Source organism: Aspergillus thermomutatus (assembly GCF_002237265.1).
Source record: "Aspergillus thermomutatus strain HMR AF 39 chromosome Unknown NODE_26, whole genome shotgun sequence".
NCBI lineage: Eukaryota > Fungi > Ascomycota > Eurotiomycetes > Eurotiales > Aspergillaceae > Aspergillus > Aspergillus thermomutatus.
In genome coordinates this window covers 92,705-118,106 of record NW_020798074.1, presented here as the reverse complement: position 1 = coordinate 118,106, position 25,402 = coordinate 92,705, and the positions used below count along the sequence as shown (strand labels likewise).

Genomic DNA, 25,402 nt, shown 5'->3' with positions numbered 1-25,402 from the left:
GCCTGAACCGGGGTTGAGACTTGAAATCGATCATCCGTTGATCGCGCTGTCGGCCTTCTTAGGGATATTAGCCATGATGCAACCTCGACCGCCATTTCATCTCGAAGTCGATGATTTCTATCCGCCGTTGACTTGTCATTGGATCATGGCCTAATGAGCTGGTGTCGTTGCCTTATTGGGCTCCCCTTCCTGCGATAGGATGCCCATTTCCGTTATTCCTCCAAGTGGTGACCACTGAACAGCTCCGTATTTTACCGCCCTTCCAGATCATGATGGAGGGGTAAGGAACTTTCAAGCAAGAAATCCCGCGATACACTACCCAGAAGGAGTCAATATCAGGGAACAATTTCCATCACGGAGGCATTGATTGTTGAGTCATCATTCTGCTTGTCTGCACGAAGCCTTCTAAACATAGCTACTCGGCGCTTGCGTCGCACCAATCAGTGCCTTTCCTCATGTGAACAATATGCAAGTTCACCTTGAGCGCTTCGTTGCAGACTTCTCAAGCTTCATTCTCATCCTAATTGGTGTGTTCAAGGCTCAAGAGCTCTAAAATTCTCCCTGATTCGGTCAAAGATGTCTGGGCTGTTATCATCGGCGACGCGCCTGCTACACAACCACCAATAGTGGTACCTTTATCTAGCCTTTCTCAAGGATTCCCTGTCACAAGGTGCGCGATGGTGCAGTAGTTTCTGCACGGATGGCTGCTGGTGTGAAATGATGATGATGAGATCCTCAGAAAGCCCCATTTGCCTCCGGGTACGTGGTTCTATTTAGCAAGGTCGTTCGCTACGACCTCATTTTCTGCACCTAGTCCTCAATCGTGTTGTTCTTTTCTCCTTTTCTGCGTGTTCTGATCGTACCTTGAGCTCTGGAAGCTAGGGCCCCATTCGTTGACATCGTCCTTTGAGTTGTTGATGCTGGCAGACCCGTTGATCGGTGTCGCTTGTGATTGAGATACCCTAGAAGTACCGGTTGATTTGCACAATTTCTCCCATTTTCACGGATCATAATCATTGAAAGGAGGGGATAAATCTAATAGGGAAATCAACAGACAATATCGCAGCACAAGATGGCTGACGCTTCTCGGGCTTCAACGAGATGCCCGCCCCCTCGGCAGGTCCGAGGGACGAAACTTAATACCATAATGGAGGAAATAAGCGAGGGTCAGGATTCGGACAAGATTGAGAAAGATGATGCTGGGTTTCATTCGACCACCTCAGGTCCGCGGCTAAAACTCATGACCACCGGTCTCTCTGGCCTTTCCCTCTCAAGGCTGAATCGTCTTCGCTCGCCATTATCAGCAGGCACGCTGTCATCTTGCTCGGATACGGAATGGCAGCGACAGATGCAGAGCTTGGATGATCTGTATGACGTGACGGATGAGGACTCCGAGTTGAGCGACGAGTGCACTTCATTCTCAAGCTCCCGACCGACGAGCCTCACAACTCCCACTACAAGGAATTCAATTATCTCGCCCGTCAATCGGAATCGCTACCCCAGCCTCACAATACCCTCACCCACCACGTGGCCCTCCCTACACAATGCGCCGAAGAGTTCTCCAGTTCCTCCAACACCGCCGCCGAAGATACCTGTGTCACCTGCTGCTCTGTCCATGCTTGCGAGAACAGTACCAGCTCTGAATGCGCCTCCATCCTTGGATGGCAGTGTGTCTTCGGATCAGATCTCCAATAGCAGCGAGCCAGTAACTCCGGACTTGCAATCCCTTCCAGATACTGACTGGAATGGCCGAGATGTTCACGTACGGCCAGAAATGATGGACAGTCAACATGCGGACATTGACGCCGATGGGATTGACCCAGAGGTCCAAAGCATTGAGATAGCCATTGAGAACCCGGATGAAGATTGGCAACACGTTCTCGGCAGCTTTCCACCTATTCCCGGTCAGTCTTCGTTGCCATCGGATGGAGGTGTTTTTCTTCCTGAAGATGCCCTTGCAACCTTGAGACACATCCCATTGGGCGGCACACCGGAGCCTTGGTCAGAAACTTCTGCTCAGAACGAAGAGATGTGGCAGCTCGAGTTACCTGTCGAACGTCCTCGCAGTGCCGATGACGCGACTCCAGCCTCAGCCCTCTCCGGATACAGCTTCAGCGGGCTCAGTATACCTTCTCCCGGAGGATTCTTCGCATCACTTGGTCCTCGAGCTCGTCACACTTGGTCAATCCCAAGAACGGCTATGCCACCGTCTTCTGCCATTGCGGAAGGGTTCTACAACCTGCCTTTTGTTCGCCATGACGGAGAAGTAGTCGAACAAATCATTGAATGTCCTGAGCCATGCACCGAAGAGCAATTAACTGCGGTCTATGTCCCCGAGGGACCGCCAACTGCAATCAAGATACCCTCGGAGGCACAACCGTTCCCCCTGGGGTATCAAGACAGCCCTGTGAGCCCCGTAGCTGATGCAGTGCACGAGATTTCAAGACCCGCTACCTATTGCGAGAACCAGGATCGTGATGAAAATTACGAGGAAGAACTGAAAAAAAGGGCAATGTCGAGCCTGGATCGGACGAGTGTCTGGTTGGCGGCGCAGCAGTCCTATCTTGCTGCACTCCGCGAGACTAACCCTGTCAACTCCTTGGAGAATGAAGAGCCGGACGAACCCAAAAAGGCTCAAGATGATTGTGAGCAGAACGCCCCTGGGTTGTGTCGCAAAAAATCTGTCCGCTTCGCCGAGTCAGTGTCTGAAGCAGCCAGACCACCTTCTGCCTTGGCGAGTAAAGATTCAATCTATTGGCGAGGCTTCCAATCGGTGCTTGGGTTTTCGACTCGCCGAGACAGCTTCATTCATCGCAACACGCGCTTTGACGCTGTGCAGTCGATTCGATCAGGTTTGCTCAGCATGCATATCAACTGTTTGCTGGGAAATTACGAGCTTGTGCGCCCCGAACGACCGCCCTACAAGGGTCCATTCGCCCAGGCTCCCCGCAATTCCGTGCTTACATCGGTCTTGGCAGAAAAGGCACAATTCTCCATTCTTGAGAAGGAGCAATTGGTCTTGTCTCAGATTCGTCCGCCCATGTGGGCCATGGACGCTCTCAGGTACCTGAACGGCGGTCATCTAGTCACCAGTCCCGTCAGAAGGCGTCTTTCCACAGCCACTGCACCATCCGCGCCTCTGCAAAGACCTAGAGGACGCCGGGTGAGGGTTCTGGACCTGGGCGGACACGCCTCGTGCGAATGGGCATGGCAACTTGCGCATGATTATCCCAACGTCAAAGTCTACACTGTTTTTACTGAGCACCAAGTGGTCAACCATGGCATCAAAGGGCCGTCTAATCATTGCCAGATTCCCGTGTCACAACTTTGGAAACTACCATTTTCGGACAACAAGTTCGACCTGATCTCGGTCCGATCACTGCCTGCCTTGCTGAAGAACGAACGTCCGATCGGGGAGACGCAAGATGAGTACGACCTTTGCCTACAGGAGTGCCGCCGCTGCCTCAAGCCTGGGGGTTATCTGGAGTTCTTCGTGATGGACGCCGAGATTTCCCGCGCAGGACCGTATGCCTCCGCTGCTTCGGTTGAGTTCGCGTTCAATCTCAAAACTAGAGGATATGACCCGACACCAACAAAGAGCTTTCTCTCTCGCTTGCGAACCGGAGGCTTTGTAGGTGCAAAGAGGGCATGGATGTTTCTGCCTATGGGTATAGAGCCCGTAAAAGAACAAATTCCCAGAGAGACACCAGACCCTCGAGTCAAGAGCTGGATCGACGAATACGAAGCTGTACACGGGCCTGTTGGCAGCACGGCTGACATCGCCAGCGTGACAGGTCTCTTTGGGGGCTGGATGTGGGAACAATGGCTTCTCAAATTGCAAGTTGAGATGGGTCGTGAGCGACACCGGTTGCTCGAAGGTATCGGTAGCGTTTTTGATGAGGGGCGCAAGAATGGAGCAGGCTGGACCTGCCTATCTGGATGGGCGATGAAGCCGAAGAGCAAGAGGCTGCCCTCGCGTCTTCGAATCGATTAAGTGTTTTGTCTGATCTGAGAACTGGTTTTCTCAGACTACACTCCCTTTGATGATCCCTTGTCGTTAGTCGGACCAAGTCGGTCTTATAGTTTGATACCCCTATTGCCCTGGCGGCGTTCTATAATGTAATTATGATTGAGGACTATCTTTCTGAACACATGTCTGAATCACCTGGTTTGGGAGAGCGCGAGATCTGATCTAGAATTCAATTGATGGTTTGTATGACACCTGCTATGTATTGAACACAACGTACATCAGCAACATAGACGCGCTTGCTGAGTAAGATCTTAGACATATAACCTTAGTGACAGGGGTCGCCGTCATATTAGTTCTTAATCGCACCTCGAGTTGGAGGTTACCTATCGACAATCTCTTGACGAAGTTATTCGTGTGCCTGCAGTTAAACCAGATAAAAATCACGTGATGAGGTGCTTCTGAGTTCAACCCGACCGACGCAATGCGACATGGAATTCAAAGTCATCAACTTCAAAACATTCTGCCCTTCGCGTTTGCTGATTCTCACCGAAGAGGGACACAGGAGACAATATACCATCTATTTATAAAGCTTGAGAAGCAATGCGATAGCGCCTTGATTTTTCCCTCGACTACCCCTCCATCGCCCTAACGTCGCAACCATGCTTTTCTTCAGGTGTGTCACTAAGATCTATAGCTGGTTCATCACCACCTTTTGGCTGGACCTACAGCTCACATTCTATTGCTTCACAGTTTCTTCAAGACCCTCACCAACCAGACCGTCACCATCGAGCTCAAGAATGACATTCGCATCCGCGGAACCTTGAAGTCGGTCGATCAATACCTCAACATTAAGCTCGACGATGTCGACGTCCTCGATTTAGACAAATACCCTCATCTCTCCTCGGTGAAGAACATGTTCATTCGGGGTAGCGTGGTGCGATATGTCATGCTGCCTCGGTCAGAGGTTGATGTTGGTCTCTTAGAGGACGCTACGCGGAGAGGTACGTCCTGAGATGCCGCAGAGTCTGCGCGGCTGAGGCGATTTTCTTTCACTGCCTGAATCTTGACTTCTATCCTGGGTGAATTTTTCCATACCTGGTAGACGGATGCTAACTGTTAGTCTCCCTGCAGAGGCCGCGAACCAAGCCGGAAAAGCTCGGTGATTGAGTCCTACTTTGTTTGAGACTATCTATCTATGACGATGCAAATCACTCAATTGACGCTTGCATGATCGCTCATGATGCGATCTCACTTTATGTTCCACGAACGAATCGATTGCGGGCGAAGGCTACAATTTGGACTGAAGGTGGTCGTGGTTGAGGAATACGATATCACGCGAGGGGCATAGTAATTATTTCAACGGGCGAAAAGAGCGGTTATTATATGCTTCAGTGGCCCTTCTGACAGCTGGCTTATGTCCTTAATGGTGATTGGACGCAAGAAGAACTCTCAGATTTTGGAAGTGAGGGTGTCTAGAAAAGCCCCAACTAGATTAGATCTGATGCTCAGGATCATTGACCCATGAAACACATATGCTTATTATACACTTTCCGTTAAATGGTAGGAAATGACGTTGAGAATCCGACAGTAGAGAGCGTAGACAAACCTGGCACTCAAGCCCATATCCGCACGTGATCTCGCGTCGCGAAAATCAGGATTCGCCGCGCCTCGCCCTTCTGCTTTTGGCTTCCTTCAACCGCCAATTTCATGATTCATGGCGGAATGAATTTGCATGTTTTCTGGACAAGAGTGACAGGAAATTTTTTCCAGGATTTTGTGAACACGGAAGGCATGCCCCTGGACCGAGAGATAAACGAATTGTTAGCGTTATTCCCACGTCGACGTGCCCGCAAGACCACGCCGATTCCCCAGAAGTTCTTGCAAGTATCTCTTTGAAATCGACAATGGCGGGCACTCAGGCGCGAAAAGGATTTACTCCGTCGAAGACACCACCTGGCTCAAAGCAGAAAGCACCGGTGAAACGGAATGCCAGTCTATTGAATTTCTTTCAGAAAGCCGACGGCCCTCCGCAAGCCACGTCTCGGCAGCCTCGAATCACGCAGTTTGCAACCAAGGTCGAGCGTTCGAATGGGAGCGGTAATAGCCCCAATTCCTTACGCAGAGAAAGTAGCTCCCAGGCAAGTAATGCGGCTGGGAGTCTGTTTCTGGAAGATAAGAATGGTTCGAAATCACTGAAAACGGGAGCTGGTACTTCCGACACTCGCGAGTCTAGGTCGAGGACACCTGATGATATCTGGGGTGATGAGGACGGTACAGAAGATATGCCACAGCCAGAAGGTGGGCGATATAATGAGAACGGAAACTCGGTCAAGCGACGAAGAGTGGGCTCTTCCCCAGCCGTTGATCAGGCCGATGTTCCCCGTCCACCTAAATCTACCAAGGCCCGGCAAGTTAGTGGTCCCTTTATCGATGAATCAGACAGCGACGACGATCTGGGTGCATTCAAGGAGGTAGAGGAGGAAGTACCGAGCTTTGAGCGGACCAAAGAAAAGAAAAGTCCAACAAGTAGTGTTCAAGTTAACCCGGCACTTAAAGAGCAACCATCCGCTGTCGCCGCACCCTCATTGGTAAGAGAAGCCACGAGTCACGCAGGAGACGATGAATTCGCGAATTTTGACGATATAGAAGACGATAACTTCCTAGATGACGACGATACCCTTGATCAATTTTACGCAGACGAAGATGCCGGCGAGAAGGCGGATTTTCTCGGTTCAACTGTCATAGACGATTCCTTAGGGATCAATGATATTAGCGAATGTTCCGGTCGTGAAGGCCTTGCATGTCCAATATGCCAGAAAGATCTATCAGGGTTAAGTGAGGCGGTAAGATGCCGGCTTAGGAGTGCCTATTTTTTCGTACCCTAGACTAATTTATGTTGCAGGATGTGACCCTGCATGTGAACGATTGTCTCGATGGGAAGCCCACCACTAACTCAGCAGAATCACCGTCGACCGCTCCGGAGCAGGCCCTATCGCGGTCCGATCGGGCTGCTGTTCCACGACCAGCTCAACGTGACCCATTTTCGTCAGGCGGTACAAAGTCAAGATCAGCCTTCTCGAAGATCATGGCTGGAAACGCTGAAGATGCCGCTTGGGCGACTGCGGCAGCAGGAGAGATTGCGTCTCGCGGGAAGCAGGCTTATCAACGAACCTGTCCGTTTTACAAAATCCTTCCTGGTTTTTCCATCTGCGTGGATGCGTTTCGCTATGGCGCCGTGGAAGGTTGTAACGCCTATTTTCTCAGCCACTATCATAGTGATCACTATATCGGTCTCACATCGTCCTGGCGACATGGCCCTATCTATTGTAGCAGGGCTACGGCTAATCTGGTGCGCCAGCAACTCAAAGTTGACCCTAGATGGGTGGTAGACTTGGAATTCGAAAGGAAGACAGAGGTTCCAGGAACGAATGGGGTGCAAGTCACCATGATCGAGGCCAATCACTGCCCTGGGAGCGCCATCTTCCTTTTCGAAAAAGAGGTGGGATCCGGATTATCTGCGAGAGTACAACGAATCTTGCACTGTGGTGACTTTCGAGCGTCTCCCACACATGTGCAACATGCGCTTTTGCGTCCGGAGATGGATGACCCTGCTACTGGGCAGCGCCGTCAACAGAGAATTGACGTTTGTTACCTTGACACGACCTATCTGAGTCCCAAGTATGCGTTCCCCAGCCAGGAGGATGTCATCGAAGCATGCGCGAATCTCTGTGTCAGTCTCGACCAAAATCCGGAAGAAGGTATTGGTCAGAGTCTATTGCAGAAGGGAAGCGCTGGTGCAGGGAATGTTATGAGCAGATTCTTTTCTGCGGTGAGCGGATCCCGTAGCAACCCCGAGAACCAAGTCGCCCGCGCTCAGGGTCGGTTGCTCGTCGTTATAGGGACATACAGTATCGGCAAGGAACGAATATGTCTTGGTATCGCTCGAGCACTCAAAAGCAAGATATACGCCACGCCAGCCAAGAAGCGAGTGTGCGCGTGCTTAGAAGACCCTGAATTATCATCACTACTCACCGATGATCCGGTTGAGGCTCAGGTGCATATGCAGACGCTCTTTGAGATTCGAGCCGAAACCTTGGCCGACTACTTGGACTCAATGAAGCCGCATTTCTCGCGCGTTGTGGGCTTTCGCCCGACGGGATGGAATTACCGGCCGCCGGCAGGTCGAATGCTGGACAACCCGCCCGTCTCAACAGTGTTGCACTCGCCGCATTGGAAAACACCGTTTTCGGCACACGACCTGGCACCTCAAAGAGGAAGCACCCGGGAGAGCGCGTGCTATGGGGTGCCGTACAGCGAACACAGCTCGTTCCGGGAACTGACAATGTTCTGCTGCGCCTTACGGATAGGACGGATAATCCCGACCGTGAACGTGGGTAGCCGGAAGAGTCGGGAGCGAATGAAGGCATGGTTTGAACGGTGGGAGGCGGAGAAGAGGAAGAGTGGACTGTACCGAGTAGAGGGAGAACGATGGTAAATGTGCACATTACTCCGTATGCAGCCTACTGTTGATAGAGGTGTACATAGTCCTAGACCGCATATATGGCCGATTGTCTCCTGTACATACTTTGAAACACGAGCTTCAGAAATTCCACTTTAGTACTTCAAGTTCTCTTAAACCAAGTCCCTGGATTGTGCTATTGTCTGGAAGCTGTAAATATGCAAAGATTTGCGATAAAATGGGAGTACGTAGTTTGCATCATCTGGATCAGGCATCCAGGCAGGCAATCAGAGGAAACGCCATCCCCACCACTGATTCTTCCTTCTCCTCACCATCACGCATCACCTATCACGAACCTCCAATTACAAGACATGGCTAGGTACTTTTACCGGTGCTGACAAGATGATCGTCCCGTCAACCCAACGTCTCGTGATACTGGTACCCAAGACTGAAGCACAATAACCGAGCGGTGAAGCGGGGGAAAAGGCAGCGTCGGGGTCGCAAATCGGCTGGCAGCCAGCTTGCGCCCAACCCCAGTCTCCCGATCCCCAGTTCCGTCACTGGATAGCCTCGGGGATCTTATCTGGCGCTCCAAACCTCCAAACCATAAATACGCTGCATCATGGCAGGATGTCCTCGACGCTTTGTTGCGGGGTATACCATCTGCAGTGCCATGGACTAAATTGTTGGTACCCTGTGATCAACTCGACTCTGTCTTTGGGAGAATCCTAATCGTTTCTTTCTTCCTTCCTGATTCTGTTTTCCCGCTTCTTATTTCACCTTATACTCCTCCAGATCTCTTCCGAGGCCTCTTGGCGCGCAAAAGTCTTTATCCGAAAGAGCCAAACTAGCTACCAACAAGGTTAGTCCACCGGTTCTGAAGCTGTCTCCTGCACCACAAGCAACGTGTGTTTGGTTACAATTGATGGCAGCCCTATCAGGCTATTGCAGCACGGCATCTAGAACGGCCATTACTGACGTTCAAGCCATTCTGCTTAGATCTGGCAGACTTGCAGATTAGAATTTAGAATCGGCCCACTATGATTACCGATATCCTCACCCCGCAGAACACAGGGTTTATCCTTCTGGGTCTGCTCGCCGCTTACTACATCCTTCCATACCTGCAGAAATGGCATCTACATGATATTCCTTCTCCAAGCTTCGCTGCCTTTAGCGACCTCTGGCTGCTCCTGCAGGCCCGTAGAGGTCACCGGTTCCTGAAAGTGGACGAGGCCCACAAGAAATACGGAAAACTGGTTCGCATTGCGCCCAGACATATCTCCATCGCGGACGACAATGCAATTCAGGATATCTACGGACACGGAAATGGTTTCCTCAAGGCGTATGTTATATCCCGCCAAACTTTCTGAACTTATAACTCATTGCCCTACAGCGATTTCTATGATGCCTTTGTCTCTATTCGTCGTGGTCTCTTCAATACTCGCGACCGTGCCGAACATACCCGTAAGCGCAAGACCGTCTCTCATACCTTCAGTATGAAGTCCATTGGCCAGTTCGAGCAGTACATCCACCACAACATCGAGCTGTTCGTTCAGCAGTGGACCAAGCTCGCCAAGCTCAACGGCAACCCGCGGTCCGGCTATGCCACCATCGACGCTCTCAATTGGTTCAACTACCTGGCTTTCGACATCATCGGCGACCTTGCCTTTGGTGCTCCCTTTGGTATGGTCGAGAAGGGCAAGGATTTTGCCGAGATGCGCAAGACGCCTGACTCGCCCCCCACCTACGTGCAGGCCGTCGAGGTCCTCAACCGCCGAGGTGAGGTCTCCGCTGCGCTCGGCTGTCTCCCCAGACTCATCCCCTACGCCAAGTATATCCCCGATCGCTTCTTCAAGGATGGTGTTCAAGCCGTTGAATGTCTGGCCGGTATCGCCGTTGCCCGTGTCAACGAGCGCCTCAAGCCCGAGGTCATGGCCAACAACACCCGTGTCGATCTCCTCTCCCGCCTGATGGAAGGCAAGGACTCCAATGGCAACAAGCTCGGCCGTGAGGAACTCACTGCCGAGGCCTTGACACAGCTCATCGCCGGTTCAGATACTACCTCCAACACTGCCTGCGCGATCCTCTATTGGTGCATGCGTACCCCCGGCGTCATCCCCAAGCTCCAAAAGGCTCTCGACGAGGCTATTCCCAGCGACGTCGATGTTCCCACGCACTCCATGGTCAAAGATATTCCCTAGTATGTCCCCATTCCACCTATTCCCCTCTTCCCTTTCTCTTCCATTACATTGCTAACAATACTTTCCAGCCTCCAATGGGTCATCTGGGAAACTATGCGCATCCACAGCACCTCCGCCATGGGTCTTCCCCGTGAGATCCCCCCCGGCAACCCCCCGGTCACCCTCTGCGGCCACACCTTCTACCCCGGCGACGTCGTCTCCGTGCCCAGCTACACCATCCACCGCTCCAAGGAAATCTGGGGCGCCGACGCCGAGGAATTCGTCCCTGAGCGCTGGGATCCTGCCCGCCTTACCGCGCGCCAAAAGGCCGCTTTCATTCCCTTCTCCACTGGTCCCCGCGCCTGCGTCGGCCGCAACGTCGCCGAGATGGAACTGCTCGTCATGGCCGGCACTGTCTTCCGTCTCTTCGAGTTCGAGATGCAGCAGGATGGACCTATGGAAACACGTGAGGGCTTCCTGCGCAAGCCTCTTGGTTTGATTGTTGGTATGAAGCGTAGGGCTGCGCATGCCTCCGTTTAAGCACCACCAGTGAGCAATACGATGGCTGCTGGAATTCTAGGATATGACTTGGGAGGAATTGACCGTTGGATAGGGACGGTGATGACGCAATGAATCGGCTGTACAGAAAAATTCTTCTTTCTTCTCTCATGTTTCTGTATCTACAATTCACTTGCTTCCGACGTGACCATATGTTTATGCCCTGTTGATGTCTTCAGTTTCATTTGGCTCCCTTGCATGATGACGTTGAGCAGCGCTTCCTGCTCGTGTAGACGGCATCTTTACAAATATCTCAAGCCCTACGAATTGATAAAAATTTCCGACTCAATACGTACCTACTAGACTTGGCAGGACTGGTTTATGAATTATGAACAATATAGCCTTGAAGTAGCTCCATAAAGGCATTATCGTAAGTCGTCAGATTATTATCATGCCATGGGTTGTACGTCCAGCCAGGCAGGAAAACAGACATAAAAACCACGAACAACAAACACTACAGCGCCCCCATCAACACCTCCATAGCTCAGACAGACATTGCTTCGCCTGTATCTAACAGGTCGGTCGCGTGTGTGAGTGGACGTGCAATCTGCACAGCTTCAAGACCAGGTCTTGGGGCCAAAAGTCTGGCCGTCCGGCAAAGTAACCTGAATGGCGCTTCCAGAGGCATCCATGGTGTCCGAGGCAATGTTGGTACCCCACCACGATGGGAAACTCGTGTTGGTCAATTGAAGCGCGAGGAAGATCAGGATGGTACACAGCGCCAGGCCGACGTCCAATCCTGCTGACAAAACGTAGGTGTAGTGCATCCACCATCCGCGGAAGCGGTTGCGGATGTATCTGTTGAACACGAGACCAACGATACCCCAGCTGAGGTAGTTCAGCGGCGTCGCAGGGGGAATCAGTCCGGTACCACCGAAGATGACTGGCGCGCTGAGGTACCGGATGAAACTCTTAGGCCAGCGGCGAGCACTGATGTAGATTGCAACGGGCAAAATGGCGCCGGCGAGCCAGAACCACATGAGGCCCGAATATATCTGACCGGGAGAAAACATGCGGGAGGGGCCGATGACACCCCAAATGATGGAAGCATTGAAGAATACGCGACCGTTGGGACAGGTGTAGTGGTTGGGCTGATCTTTTTCACAGACCTTGTTAATGGCTCCAAGCGCCCAGTTCATCGTGCATATTTGGACGATGGAGGACCACAAGCAAGCAACCAACTGTCCGGCGAAGGTCACGCGAGGTGGAAGCTTCATGTAGTGGCCTAGTGTGTACTCAAGTCAGCTCTAGGATCGTGCTAATTGAACGAAACTTTTGTTTTGAATATTGACATACCCAGTTTCATGTCCTGGCAAAAATACAGGCCTTGGGACATGGTGATGTACCCGTAGGTCTTGAACAGCATCATGGCCATAGGGCGTCCCGGCTGCATGTAACCGATGATGAACTCCGTGATGACGTTCAGTCCGATCTGAATGTTGGTCGTCGCCTGCACGAGGCCAATGGGCACAAACCACAAAGTGGCGATGATCAAGGAGACGAAAAAGGCCCACCAGCTCAAATGAGTTGGATAGCCCAGTACAACGCCTAGACCCATTCCGATCATGACCAGTGTAAGCGCAGCATACCACCACATGGGGACGGTCTTGAATCGGGACATGAGACGACCGTGGACGTCTTCCTCCTCGCGCCCAAACTTGCGTAACCGCGCCCACAGCTCCTTTCCATGAAAGAGTCCAGTATGAACGAGCAAAGCGATGATGGTAGCAAAATTCAAACCATAGTTCAGAGCAAACGTGGTGGACAGGAAAAGTGGTGAATAGGATTCATACTTGGCCTTATCAAACTCCATGCTTGGGGTGAGAATTCTAGACACATTGTACGGGCCGGCAGTGTTGTCGTAGCTGCTCGAGTCGCTGATAGGCAGGTACTTGCCGTACCACATACCACTATAGTGCAGGCCCGTTGTGGTGATCCAGAAAAATACCACCATACCAATCAGGGTGTTCACATGCGCATGCCACGGAGAGATCAAGGGACTGAAGTTGAAACCAGAGATCTGTGTCCAGTCAAACGTAATGGGAATGAGAGAGAGCCCGGTCAGACCACCAAAGAGCTGGTTGATGACGGGGTTCTGGGGCTTGATCCAGGTGACGAAAGCGAAGGTACTCAGGAAAGGAGCAATGTAGCCGGGGAACCAGTACCAGACGAATGAGCCAATCATGCAGTACAGAAAGAGGCGGTACTTTCCAATAGTCCATCCAGAGACTTTTTGTGGATCAGGCTTTGAGCGATCGTGCAAAGCGGTAAAGAGCGCAGAGTTAATGAGAGTAGAGGGCCAGATCATGGCGGCTGGCGTGACCAGGAACCGATGGAAGAAACCGGCCAAGCCAAAGCCTAGAGTCTGGGTAGATATGCACATCAAAATCTCAAAGGCCCAGCTGAAACGCTGCTTGTAGAAGGCTCTCTGAGCGAGCAGCACATCCGTGGCATAAGCCGCACCACCACCAAAGGTAGCATTGGACATGATGACGATAAGGGCATGCTCCTTTTTGCTGAAAGCTCCAGGGTTGAGGTTGCAATCGATGCCAAAGAACTTGAACTGCTTGTTGGGCATTACCTTGTACCAAGCCACACCCACCGGGTAGGCGACGACCTGGATCACGTATGAGGGAATGACGATGTACGGCTGGCGCATAGAGAACAGCATGTTGAGGGCTGAACCAAGGGTCGCGAACACCAAGCCGATAGTCCAAGCACGGATTGTGTTTGTGTGTCCACCCTCATCGTAGTTTGCAACCGCAGAGCGAACCTCGGGGTAGGGCGAATTATCCATGAGTTCGTGGGCAACGCCAGCACGAGCGCCCTTGTCGGACGTGTGCAGGGCCTCATCGAGCTCCTCGACCACATCGTCGGGGAGATTGGGATCCCACTGATGTTGCTCCTTGATGTGCTTGAGATGCTTCAAGACCTCATCTGGTGCTGTCTCGTCCGCCAGAGAGTTGTCACTGACGGCGACCGAGGGCTCGAGAATCTTCTGCTCCTTCATCCTGGGAGGATGATTGGAATATTGAAGTCGGTGGCAGATAACAGAAGAGGTTCTTCAATGCAGGATGGCTGCAATGGATGAGAGAAGGATCCACCTCAGGCAGTTTCCATATATGATCGACAGGGGTAGAGAATTAGATGATGGGAGAAGGATGAGAGAGAGAAGAGAAGGGGGATGATGAGACGCGAAGCAGATGCAGGGGGTCACGTTATATAAGGAAGTGAGAGTGCTGCGCGGTCGAAGGACAGCCATCACTGAGAGCAGACCATCACACCAACAAGTCTCGCTATCACCACTCCAACCAGATATCGGTGCTTAATTCATAGCCGACGGTAACCCGCCACATTATCTCCGGATACTTTCATTCATTATGATTTCAGCCACTCAAGGATGAAGGATCATATCTCGAGGAGGGAGATGAGTCTCGCTGTCCGCCACTATCATCACCGAGAGAGTAAGTCATTTGCTCTTGTCAGATGTTACCCTGATAGCTAACTAGTCAACCAACGCATGGCCCGATCGATTGTTCGTTCTAGGATGGGGCATCTCAAGTGATTTCTCAACACGTGTGAGGACTAAGGTTTCGACAATGATAGCCTCCCATTGGAGGAACTCGACCGTTTGGGAGTCTTTGGTTGCACCGAGGAAAGACATGAACCTAGACTGCCAGTTATCAGCCAGACGGTCACGGAGCTACACTATCACCCCGGTTGCCATGGCCGGAAAGCGACGCAATCAGAGCTTCTCCTTCTTTATTTCTAAAGAGCAGTGCTCCACCGCACTCGCGGCGCCAGAAAGACTGACAAGGTTAAGAGGGGAATGAGAACATGAAGCATTCCAATACTGATTGGGTACCCAGTAGATATCTAGTATCAACTCCGCAATTCATTAGATTGGAACGACTTCTCATTGCTCCGCCGGAAGTCCGAGCCCATGTCCAGGTCGCACAAGGTCTCGAGGATGCTCGAAAGCGCCTTTGCTCCTATCAGGCTGTTTGTCACATAACACATTCTTCCCCCTTCCTAAGTTGCCTTCCATTTACTGACTGTGGGGTAAAGAAGCAGGACCGGTCGAATTCTACATGCCTCTTACGGTCTTACCGCTTAAGCCCCGATCGACATCAGGAGAAGGAAATACTTCTGGCTGTCGTTGTTTAGACTCAAACTTAAGCGACCAAAGACAGATGATGTGGGCAACTAAATGGCCCGGGCTGGCTGGCGCTAAATTAGGCCGGCTATATGTGCCATATTCGGGGTAGTGTGGTCTCCTACATCAAACAGTGGCTTGCTTTTGGACATTTCCACACCCACACACGGCAGGGGTCATGTGGCTTCCGATCAGGAAATAAGCAAGGGGAGCGGAATGGCCGATTGTGGTGGCAACATTCGCTTATTTGAAGCCCAAGATATTCTTCAGACATGTCGCTGAGTATGAATTGATGGGAAAGAGGATGATGGAGGTTATGGAAGGAGGATGGAACAAGATACGATCCTACGCATGATAAGCTCGCTGCGAAGCCCGCCCACTGACCACCCACGAGGCTTGTCCGTGATAAGCCAACAATAACCACCGCCAATGATGCTTGGGAATCAGGAGCGGAAGAGCCCGAGGAACTTGGCCTTTCACGCCTAAAAAGTGGAAAAAATTGGGGCCACAGCGGATAAGTGCTTGGAACGTCCGACTTCCGTACTCAGGACCCCCACATGAATCAAGACAACTATTATGCGATAGTATTACTTACCTTCTGGCGGGTTCTCGGATGGTCACGTGCCTATCGTCGGCATTACTTGACCCTTGGTTCTGCTGAGACAAGCTGATCGTTATGCTTGCTGGTACTTTGTTGTTGTTCGATTGAGGCACGGAAGTTCAATTTCCCCTCACCAATCATTGACTTCCCGAGGTAAGTTTGCAAGGCCCATGGCGAATCCGTTCTTTCTGGGTCCTCTCTTTGCATCTATCTGCTCGGTGCCCTTCTTTCCAGGTCCGAATGGTTCCAGATTTTTACAAACCACCATCAAATTCTAGTTTTAGCTTGGTGCTAACTTCTATTCTTGCGTGGCAATGTTGCCAGTGCAAAAGCGGCCCCAAAAAATCGAAGACTGCATATATGCAGACGCCATCCGTAGACCAGCTGCGCAGATTGAAGAACAAGAATCGCTGAAACCGCCCACGGTGGTATCTTTCGCGTTGCTAGCACGGCCTCCAAGCTCTCACATTTGAACTGTGTCGATAGCCCAGCGCTAAGGCCGCTACAGCGCCGTGTCTACCCATGCGTACATGGCAAGCGAAACAGATAAGCAATACACTCATATCACGGTCCTGCAGATATGGCCTGTTAACCTCCTGCTTCTTCTGCACTAGCTCCGGCGGCCTAAGCATCAGCCAAAGTGGGGTAGAACCGACCATGTTATCAGAAGGTTTACGCTTAAACATAGCGTAGTCTACTTTGTACGGACTACGGGAAGACCTCTTTTTGATTCTCCTAATCTCTAAACAACGTCCGTGATGAAAGTCAATGTATGTCTCAAGAAGCTATCGCTCTGATCACTATCAGAATCTATGAATGGTCCCAGAATCGCTCTCTGGGTGGGTCGATGCTGACAATCATACTGCGCAATGTAATTGGCGATCTCGCCAAATCGCAGTTCATCGCGAAGCCTGGCTTTGATCTAGTATTCCGCTTGAGACACAGTATTGAGTGAGGTGGACTCAGGCGAAGAGTACTCTGCAATACTATCGGGACGAGCTTGAGAAAGAGAAGAGCATTGTCTTTTTTGGCATTTTTTTTGCTATCGCTATTGCTATTGCTAGTATTACTCTTATCGACATGAGAATGGCCTCACAATTATTGGTACTCTAACAAAAATTTTCCTGAGCGGAAACATAGGCTCTGCTGATTGCCCAAGATGCTCTGCTTCCTGATAGCGCTCAGAGCAGTGCCGAGAACTTGTAAATCCTGAAGATCAATGCCAACGTGATTTTGTTCGCTTCCCCCTCGCAAAGGGTCCACCTACGCATCGGGTCCCAGTTGATGACCTCTAAGTGTAAGGACCGGCAGTCAGGAAGAATTCATCTTCGCACAAGGCCCATTCGAAATCTGCGAGGAAGTGGTCGTCGACACGAGCTGAGTCCTGTCTCTCGGCGAAGGCGGCCAAGGTGCTGGCTGCCGCATTGGGGTTGTTGCGAGCGCTCTCGGCTCCTGAGATCATGGGGTCATCAGTGTGTGCACGCTGAGCTTGAGGAATGGGAGGTATACCATCCGCTGCCTCCCCCTGCGGAAAATACATCGAACGGTATTGAGGTTCATTCTCATCGCGCCACCACCAGACCGCGTCGAGGATGGGACTAAGAACGAGACGACCCCGCACTCTGAGGGGCGAGAACACGCTGCCGTCGGGCTTGTGGTAGGCCTTGGGGTTATTCCAGAGCTCGTTCACGATGAAGACGGCCTTCGCGGCACTATCGTTCTGCTGGACCGACATCTCCTTGGCGAAATTGATTCCCGCAAAAAACGAGGCTCTGGCTCGTTCGAGGTCCAGATCATGCGATGCGGATATTTTGAGGATGCGGAGAAGGGTCACTGAAGCGAGGATGAGCCCGAAGTTTATCTGGATGGGTGTAGTCACCAGGCGGCCGGGTGTTTGAGCTAAAGACTGGACGAAGTCAACGACTCGACAAGCGGCGGCCAAAATGCGCGGCAAGCAGCCGGTGGAAGATAGGGTTTCGATCTTGTGAAAATGAAGGACTTGAATGTGCAAGCGGCACAGAGCTACGTGGAATCTGTCGACTGCTATAAGGGCGTCAGCACTGTTCCTCCTGGATTAGAGCAGCTGGGTCATACCGGAAGTGAACTGGGCTTCCAAGTCTGCGATTTGGCTCTCGTATGTGCGAAGAATGATATCCAACGAGCGCTCCTGTTCCAAATTCATAGTTCGCACGCCGTTTTCGACTACTACCGCGCTGCATCTGGTTACCAGGTCCAAGCATTTGAGTTTGCACACCAAACCTGGTGCGATTCTCTGGAACAAGCGCTGGGTCAGCCATAGTTCCTGCTGCATATCCTTGAGAGTGCGAGCTAATTGCCCTTTGACAACGCAAGAGCTATAATACTGTGAGCAACGCCGGCCAACCCTCGTGGTTAAGGACTTACTTCTGATAAGCAATCACGCAATGTGCCCAAAGTTCCGAACGCCGAATCATGTCATCTTCGGACGGTGCAGGAGTTTTGACCCTGGAAAACTCATGGCTCGACACAGGTATGTGCATCCCGTTCTGCATGGCAATATGTAGCATCATGCCACTCAAGGTGAACATCGCATCCGACCCAGTTTTGTCCTTCGCAAAGGGCCATGTGAGAAGCAACAACAGTCCTTGAATCGTGTGCCATGGTGTTGTTGACAAGGCTGAGAGTAAAGCCATCTCAAGAATGCCCCGTGAGAGAGCCGTCAGTAGCGTTGGGTTTTTCGAGTACGACCTGCACGCAACCCCGATAATAGCCCAGAACAGGAAAGGGCATTGTGTGTAATATGCGTTAGGGGTCAGTCCGATGTCGAGAATGGGAAGGAAATGCGAATATTCACGGAAGAACCTGTAGCATCACAATCAGCGTGGGAAAATTGATGTGGCGGCCGATCATCCAACTGCTATTATTGACTTACAATTGGAACAGATCATCGATCTCGGCTGCTTCCACCGTTACGTTATTCAAGGTACGGGGGACAGTCGGCTCTAGACGATTGCCCGACTCGATATCCGCTTGGGCTAGAGGCGCTTCTAGACATCCCGAGGACAGCACCTGCTGGGCATACGATTGGACAGGAGGAGCAGCGCCACAAGAAGGAGAAGGACCAGAGGCCGGAGGAGTGGGAAGAGCAGGAGCAGGGGGTGTAGGCAGACTTAATGCAACCTCGCTGCTTGCAGAGTGCACTCCCATCTCTGCTGCAGCTGTGAGCATGGCTATGGGCGAAGCATGGTGGCCTGGAGCCGGTGCAGCTTGCAATTGCAATTGCTGCCGGAGCTCATTCGCCTCCTGTTCCAGTTCGGCTCGACGCCTGCGTAGATTTCGTGAGCTTTTCAGTCAACACAAACCATGAAACTGGTACAATACATACTGGCGTTTATGTTCCCTTCGAAAAGGGTCTGAAATGACACATTCAGTCTGATACTTTTGGCATCTTGTGCATGGTTGGTCAGGGTTCTGGTAGGCATCGCATTTGTGCTGATGGTTGAAGGTTAGCCATGAAGAAACACTTGGAGTATGCCATGCACTCCAGTATTCAGTAAACACAGGCTTACCTTTTGTTGTCTGCACTCTGTACATGCTTTCTTGGCTCGCTTAACCGAAGATCTAAGATAAGCTTCTTTGTTAGCGTTGCACCTGGAACCACTCTGGAATGTTCGAGAAGGGGTGAAGAATCTCACTGTGGATCCATTTCTCCTGGTTTCATTCGCATGGATCGGGAACTAGGTAACAGAGACTCTGCATTCTTCTGCTGCGGTGAAGATGTAAGTGAGCTCTCTGCCTGATACTCTTCGCGATGACGGTTGGACCGGCGAGAAGAGCTACGAGTTGGAGAAGTTTGGAGCTTCGGAGATAGCGACATAATGTCCGTGACTGCTGGGGAAAGCCTCAGAACTGCTAGCGATGATTGACATTAACTGGGAAGAAGACTGCTTCGGCGAGTTTTGGAGCTGGGGCTAATTTTAGGAAAGGGATTGAGCATTCACTTCACAAGTCGCGGACTCATATGGACATTTAGCGAGGCTACTACTGGTTATGGCTGAGCATTACGTTTCCTCGAGGAGGATTTGGGGGTATAGGTGCTGATGATAGATCTTATGCTCTACATGATTCAGATCTGACGTCTAGAAGCCTAATATAACCCAATTGAATATCAAATCCAGCCATGACTCTAGCATTTCTCCCTGGCATCCGCATCCCCCTTCTCGAACTCCTATCCCGGGCTTGTTGACGATGATGTTATATCACCCTAGCACCCGGCCCGGAACCGGCACGGAGATAAGCAATCAGTCCGGGTATATGTAACTCCGATTGGCTCAAATGGGATACTACTGTGGACCATTATTGGGAGGGAATAGGGGATCTCAATTCCGAATGTCATTGCAAGTTGCCTCTCTGACCTCTGTTAATGGCCTCGAAAAATGTATAAAAGGAACCTCACGCTGATCATTCCTCAAGCCATTCAACATCGTGCCTACTTATGTGCACATCTCCCGGCTCAAAGCCGCCTTGGCTGGGGCATTTAGCCAGAGACTTCGGACATTCGCTTATCATCATGGACGATTCTGCTACCATAGTGTAATGACTGACAGAAATGACGGGCCAAATCTGAGAAGCCCTTGCTCTGCTGACGCAAGTTTGGCTAGCTGTGATGCTATCGCAGGATCGCTTGCATTTCACGAGCGAGCATGTTCCCGACATGCCCAAAGGACGTCAGTAAGACTTGCATTGCTCGAGTCTACTAGACGTTTACTCTAAAAACGAACTTGCAATCAAGCGTGCAGGTAAAACAGGCTTCCAAATTCTACTCTGTCTTTGCTAAATGGGATGTAGCTCGGCCACCCGTCACATGTCTAAATGAAGCACTTCAGCTGTCACACAAGCCCTGCATCTCTTAATATAATATGTTCAACAACATGGCTTTAGATACCCGACCCGTCTGAAAACGTCCAGAGTGTGGTTGTCCAGGGTAGGATGGGCACACCCCAAGGACATCAAGCCCTCATACAATTGACAAACCATCAAACGCTCTCTTCCAGCCTGCGACGGTGTGATAGTCGATGCAGGTCTCCGCGCGAATCCTCGAGGGTAATAATGTCGATATCACGGTTACAAGGACCTTGGGACTTCTCTTTCTGACTGAGGATGCTACAGTCCCACATGTAGACGAGAGACGCATTAGCTGCTATTGCCCTAGCAGGGTGACGTGGAAACGACTTTCGTTTGAACAAAGCTTGACTTACAGGTTGGATGCCTCCAGCTAAGCTTGTCCCATGGACTGAACACCGCGTCGCTGTGTCGTAGTTGACAACTCACCTTGCATATCGAGGAGTACACCCTACTTCTCATTTCCAGAAACAGGAGCTGCGTCCCAGCAACCTCAATTATCGCGGGACATTAGATGCTCACAGTAGAGCAGCTGCAATGGCTAATCTCGAGCCGAAATTCTGCATCGACGGTGAGGTCAAGTTCCTTATTCTCGTGGCTGAGGGGATTCGTTGCACAGAGCTTCCTAATGGAACATCAATCAGCGACTCTTTCAATTTTGACTGATGTCACTTTAGCATTGACATCTGCAGTACTTCTGCTATACTTGCAGTCTGCTTGGTAATTGACCGGCAATTCTTTCCTCCTGGCTGAAACTGTGACCTTAACTTGCTGCCACGGAGACACCTACACCTGCTATCTGGGTTATCTCAAAACAGAATCACCCTCCATGCCTTAGACTCAGAAGAGATCGTGGATCCTCCATTTCGTCCCATTGCTCTATTTTCCCGTTCCTCTAAGAGATCCACTGATCATCAGAAGCGTATACATCCCCTAGATTATCCATTATCTCAAAATAAGCAACTGCCACTGCTCATTTTGTCGGATGTCGGTACTATTGTGTATTGCCAGTCTGTATCTAAACTATCAAACTACTTTCGCCAACGGTAGAAACCGATTTGGGTAGATGGATTTTTGGAATGATGCTCTCGACGAAGGGCCCATCAGAGACGAAACGACCATAGACTTCCCTCCAGAACTACCTCTTGTGGGAACGTGACTAAGGTGGCAAGCATAATCTATCAAATGGTGCATTGTTATTGCTGTTGTTATGCAATTGTTGCCCTCTTGATGTTCTATGGCGGGATGTACTCACCGTGACATCACAGTCGGTTCATCCAACATGAGGCAACAGATAGACCCAAACAACTAAATCTACTAATTCTATTTCCAACCTTACCACATAGATTCTCTATTTTGTTTAACTGTGATGTAAAGCATGAGTTTCGATCTTCCTTCTGTTGACGAAATCAAACGCGCGGCCGAGGTTGGCCAGCGCATCACACCCGAAGATGTCTCGGTCATAGCACAGGCGGAGAGCGAGTTGACGGGCACAGGGCCCGTGAGAGGAGGGCCTGCAGGTCAGTTCTCCTGCTAGTAGAAAGAGGGGAGCATCCGATATTGATTCCACTTTAGCGACGGCGCAGAGCCTGGCGATGCGGCAGATGAACTTTGACACGAAGTTGGATGAGATCTCGAGGAAGCCGCAGAGTCATATAACCCAGGAGGATGCACGAGAGATACAGGCTACGGAGGTCAGTCTGCCACTCGCTAGTGATGTTCTTTATGGCGTCAAAACGAAACGGTCTAACGATTTTCTCGCGCAGGGTCGTGCATTTAACAAGCCGCCTGGGGTGGGCTCCGTCGCCGCTCAGGTTCGCTCCATCGCCAACCGGAACGAGGCACTGGGACTTCCACCTGTCAATGCAGATGTTTCTGTATATGTGACAAAGGATGATGCGCGAGAGGCGCAAAGTGCTGAAGCGTCGGTGTATGGAGGACAGAACCCCGCGGGCGGGATGGCGGCTCAGATGCAGGTGAGCTGAAAATATCGGCTTGGCTTGTGGGAGTCGGACTAACAAACTGCTATAGAGCGCTGCCGATAAGATAGAGCATATCAGAAGATGCAGCGAGTAGGAATTATTTGGGGGAAATGTTCGGCTTGAGACTCCACCATGCGGATGTGTTGTGGCTGCAGGAAAGAGGAAAGTCTGGCTTCGTCAACTTCTCAAATGTCCTCTTTTGAACTTGAGATATGTCAACCTGAAAAATAATAGGCATCTGAACATCTGCAAGAGAAAAGATTGCATATCATAGTATACTTCAACCCTAAAAATGCCAGAATTTAGGTCTCACTTAGATTCTAAACCAAAGAGTAAGCGTTGGGCACCAAGACAAAAGAAAGTTTTGGTTGGGAAGTTCCGCTGACCGGACACTGCTGTAGTCGCAGATGTCTAAGCCTCAAAGCACTGTCCAGCTGAATTGCTCTGCTGAACGACTAAACATATGCTTCTGTATTGGTATGATGGTTGAAAACGCCCATGGCTTGTTCAAGGAGTCAGCTCTCCTATCAATGAACACCGCGAGCGCGATGCGGGGATGGCGAGGGCCAAAAAGTGCACCTCACTGGGGCATGTGAACAGCCCAAGCTCCAAACTCAGTTTCACAGGACTTGTTGCTTCATTCGCTGTCCAAAAATAGGAGAATGACCAAGCCACATCATCCATAAGGTACTCTCTGTCGTTAAGGCTGAAAAGGCTCAAGAAGTCCCGACAACCTGGACTCCTGGCGTCTTTACGGGTAAACCTGCTCTTCCTTGATTATTCCACAGCAGAAAGATCTCAAATCCCCACTACACAATGATCGCTCTTTTGATATAACTCACTTACTGCTTGTTTAGTTTAAACTGAAATTCACATTGGCACGAAGTAGTCCTTTTTTTTTCTTCTCTGTGAAAGGCATCAGCACAATGTACAAACAGACTGTTTTCACCACCATTACGCCCCTCCCCTCATACATCACCCGAGATATGGTCGTGGAGACATTGCATAATCATAAGGAGATGATAGAGCTGAATCCTCTGGTCATCAATTTCGCCAAATGCAAAGCTCCCGGTTTCGCGCCCGCAGACGAGTTCCACTCCGTTTGGTACGAATTGACCGATAGAATCTCCTATCTACCCGGAGGGATTCTTCACGGCAATGTCAGCTACAAAGGTTGTTTCCATGATCTTCCACGCGGCCTACAAACGCATGTCTACGCACCGACGGGGCTCGATATTCGGGACAAATGGAGTGTATGCGGGAATATGCCGGGCGAACCTCGCGAGACCGTCGAGCTGGGCTTGCCAGATGCCCCTCGAGAGGGCTTGTACCTGCGCGAGGACATCCAGATGCGATGTCAAATCTGGGCCACGAGCTTTGTCAAAAAGACCTTGAAGAAAGCACATGCAACGCTGGTCGATCGACTCGTCATGAAAGCAAACCTTCTGAAAGAACGTGCAGAAAGGAACTCTATCTCCTTGAGTTCTCCGACCTCAGATTCTTCGCATAGATTTTCAGTAGCGTCCACTGAATTACCAGTGCCGGAGTATGGTCAAACAGTACATTCGCTCCGTGAAAAATGGCAGCAAGATCATGGACCGAATCGTGCGACAAATATGCAAACCCCCTTCCCATCAGCCGAGCTTCCTGGGTCATTACGACCTGGACAACTATCGGGCCCGTTACCTGGGTCTCGGCCAATGATGACAACACCGGAAATCCAAATTAATGGCGTGTCTGAATCCAATATGTCGGCACAGCGGACAGGGGTATCCCAGAATGAAGAGAGGAACTCGCGCCGATCGTCTTATCACGGCAAGAGTGTATATGAATTGGAATAGCAAGATCGACAAGATCTGATCGAAAATCCCTGTGCGCATCTGCGTGGTTGTGTTTATCTCCCCTTTGCGATACCCCGCCGATCGAGGAAGCTATCAGTCGTATGGATGGGTGATGCGGGAAGCTGGGTCTTGCTTCAATCTAGATGATCTCGGTTTCGTACTGATTAGGATGACTCGTCTCTTGAAAGTTGAGATACACCGATGTCAATCACTTGAGAGTATGGAGTTGGTACTCCATGTTGCATCTGAGCCAGGTTGCCAGCTAATTGTGCTCGAAGAAGCGTGAGAATCCCGATTCGGAAAATGAAGCGCAAAGCCGACCCGCTCGATCTATTTGTTAGTCAGATACTTCAAAGTCTGAATAAGGTACTCCATATTATTAGTGGCTTTGCTGTCTTCCTCAAGCTCATTGGAGTGCTTATCGCAGTCAATGGGCATCCTTCTAAGTCCTGTCTCTTTTTATGCAAGCGTGACAAATCTTTGCTGCGGGCTAGGAATTCCGACAGGGGCAGAACGACGCCAATCAGAGCTTATTGTCGAGTCAAGGCAATATTTGGGAATGTACTTTGTCCTGTAGATTTGAAATAATGTGATAATGTCCGAGTAGAATGTGATTCCCTCAGTGGTGGGATGTCGATAATTCTGATGCATATCGGTGTTTGTTGGTGGAAATGTTGCTGCCCCTCTTTCAGCCCCAGCAGATCAATTCCAACTCCAAGGGAGCTTTCGCCTTAAAGATGCCCAGTGACAAATACTGTCCAGAAGGCTCAACAC

General features: G+C 50.8%; 7 protein-coding genes across 7 annotated transcripts; 5 read left to right on the top strand and 2 right to left on the bottom strand.

Annotated features, from left to right (window-relative positions):
- Positions 1 to 1,072: 1,072 nt before the first annotated feature.
- CDV56_108550 (uncharacterized protein) lies at positions 1,073 to 3,994 on the top strand (the record flags this gene model as incomplete). The annotated part of the gene is made up of 1 exon (XM_026762169.1): positions 1,073 to 3,994. One exon carries the CDS (start codon positions 1,073 to 1,075, stop codon positions 3,992 to 3,994), a length of 2,922 nt encoding a protein of 973 aa, XP_026617284.1.
- Positions 3,995 to 4,629: 635 nt separating this feature from the next.
- Positions 4,630 to 8,465, top strand: CDV56_108433 (DNA cross-link repair protein PSO2; the record flags this gene model as incomplete). Its single annotated transcript, XM_026762052.1, has 4 exons — positions 4,630 to 4,643; positions 4,721 to 4,971; positions 5,843 to 6,813; positions 6,873 to 8,465. The coding sequence occupies 4 exons, from the start codon at positions 4,630 to 4,632 to the stop codon at positions 8,463 to 8,465; spliced, it is 2,829 nt and encodes a 942-aa protein (XP_026617283.1).
- A 1,004-nt stretch (positions 8,466 to 9,469) lies between these two features.
- On the top strand, positions 9,470 to 11,149 carry CDV56_108369 (cytochrome P450; the record flags this gene model as incomplete). The annotated part of the gene is made up of 3 exons (XM_026761988.1): positions 9,470 to 9,771; positions 9,823 to 10,629; positions 10,699 to 11,149. The coding sequence occupies 3 exons, from the start codon at positions 9,470 to 9,472 to the stop codon at positions 11,147 to 11,149; spliced, it is 1,560 nt and encodes a 519-aa protein (XP_026617282.1).
- Positions 11,150 to 11,724: 575 nt separating this feature from the next.
- On the bottom strand, positions 11,725 to 14,177 carry optB (small oligopeptide transporter, OPT family; the record flags this gene model as incomplete). Its single annotated transcript, XM_026761905.1, has 2 exons — positions 11,725 to 12,392; positions 12,464 to 14,177. The coding sequence occupies 2 exons, from the start codon at positions 14,175 to 14,177 to the stop codon at positions 11,725 to 11,727; spliced, it is 2,382 nt and encodes a 793-aa protein (XP_026617281.1).
- Positions 14,178 to 17,215: 3,038 nt separating this feature from the next.
- Positions 17,216 to 19,385, bottom strand: CDV56_108144 (fungal specific transcription factor domain-containing protein; the record flags this gene model as incomplete). Its single annotated transcript, XM_026761763.1, has 5 exons — positions 17,216 to 17,967; positions 18,019 to 18,278; positions 18,328 to 18,765; positions 18,836 to 19,228; positions 19,285 to 19,385. The coding sequence occupies 5 exons, from the start codon at positions 19,383 to 19,385 to the stop codon at positions 17,216 to 17,218; spliced, it is 1,944 nt and encodes a 647-aa protein (XP_026617280.1).
- A 2,798-nt stretch (positions 19,386 to 22,183) lies between these two features.
- Positions 22,184 to 22,881, top strand: CDV56_108031 (uncharacterized protein; the record flags this gene model as incomplete). The annotated part of the gene is made up of 3 exons (XM_026761650.1): positions 22,184 to 22,325; positions 22,381 to 22,781; positions 22,837 to 22,881. 3 exons carry the CDS (start codon positions 22,184 to 22,186, stop codon positions 22,879 to 22,881), a joined length of 588 nt encoding a protein of 195 aa, XP_026617279.1.
- Positions 22,882 to 23,713: 832 nt separating this feature from the next.
- Positions 23,714 to 24,628, top strand: CDV56_107970 (uncharacterized protein; the record flags this gene model as incomplete). Its single annotated transcript, XM_026761589.1, has 1 exon — positions 23,714 to 24,628. One exon carries the CDS (start codon positions 23,714 to 23,716, stop codon positions 24,626 to 24,628), a length of 915 nt encoding a protein of 304 aa, XP_026617278.1.
- Positions 24,629 to 25,402: the final 774 nt, after the last annotated feature.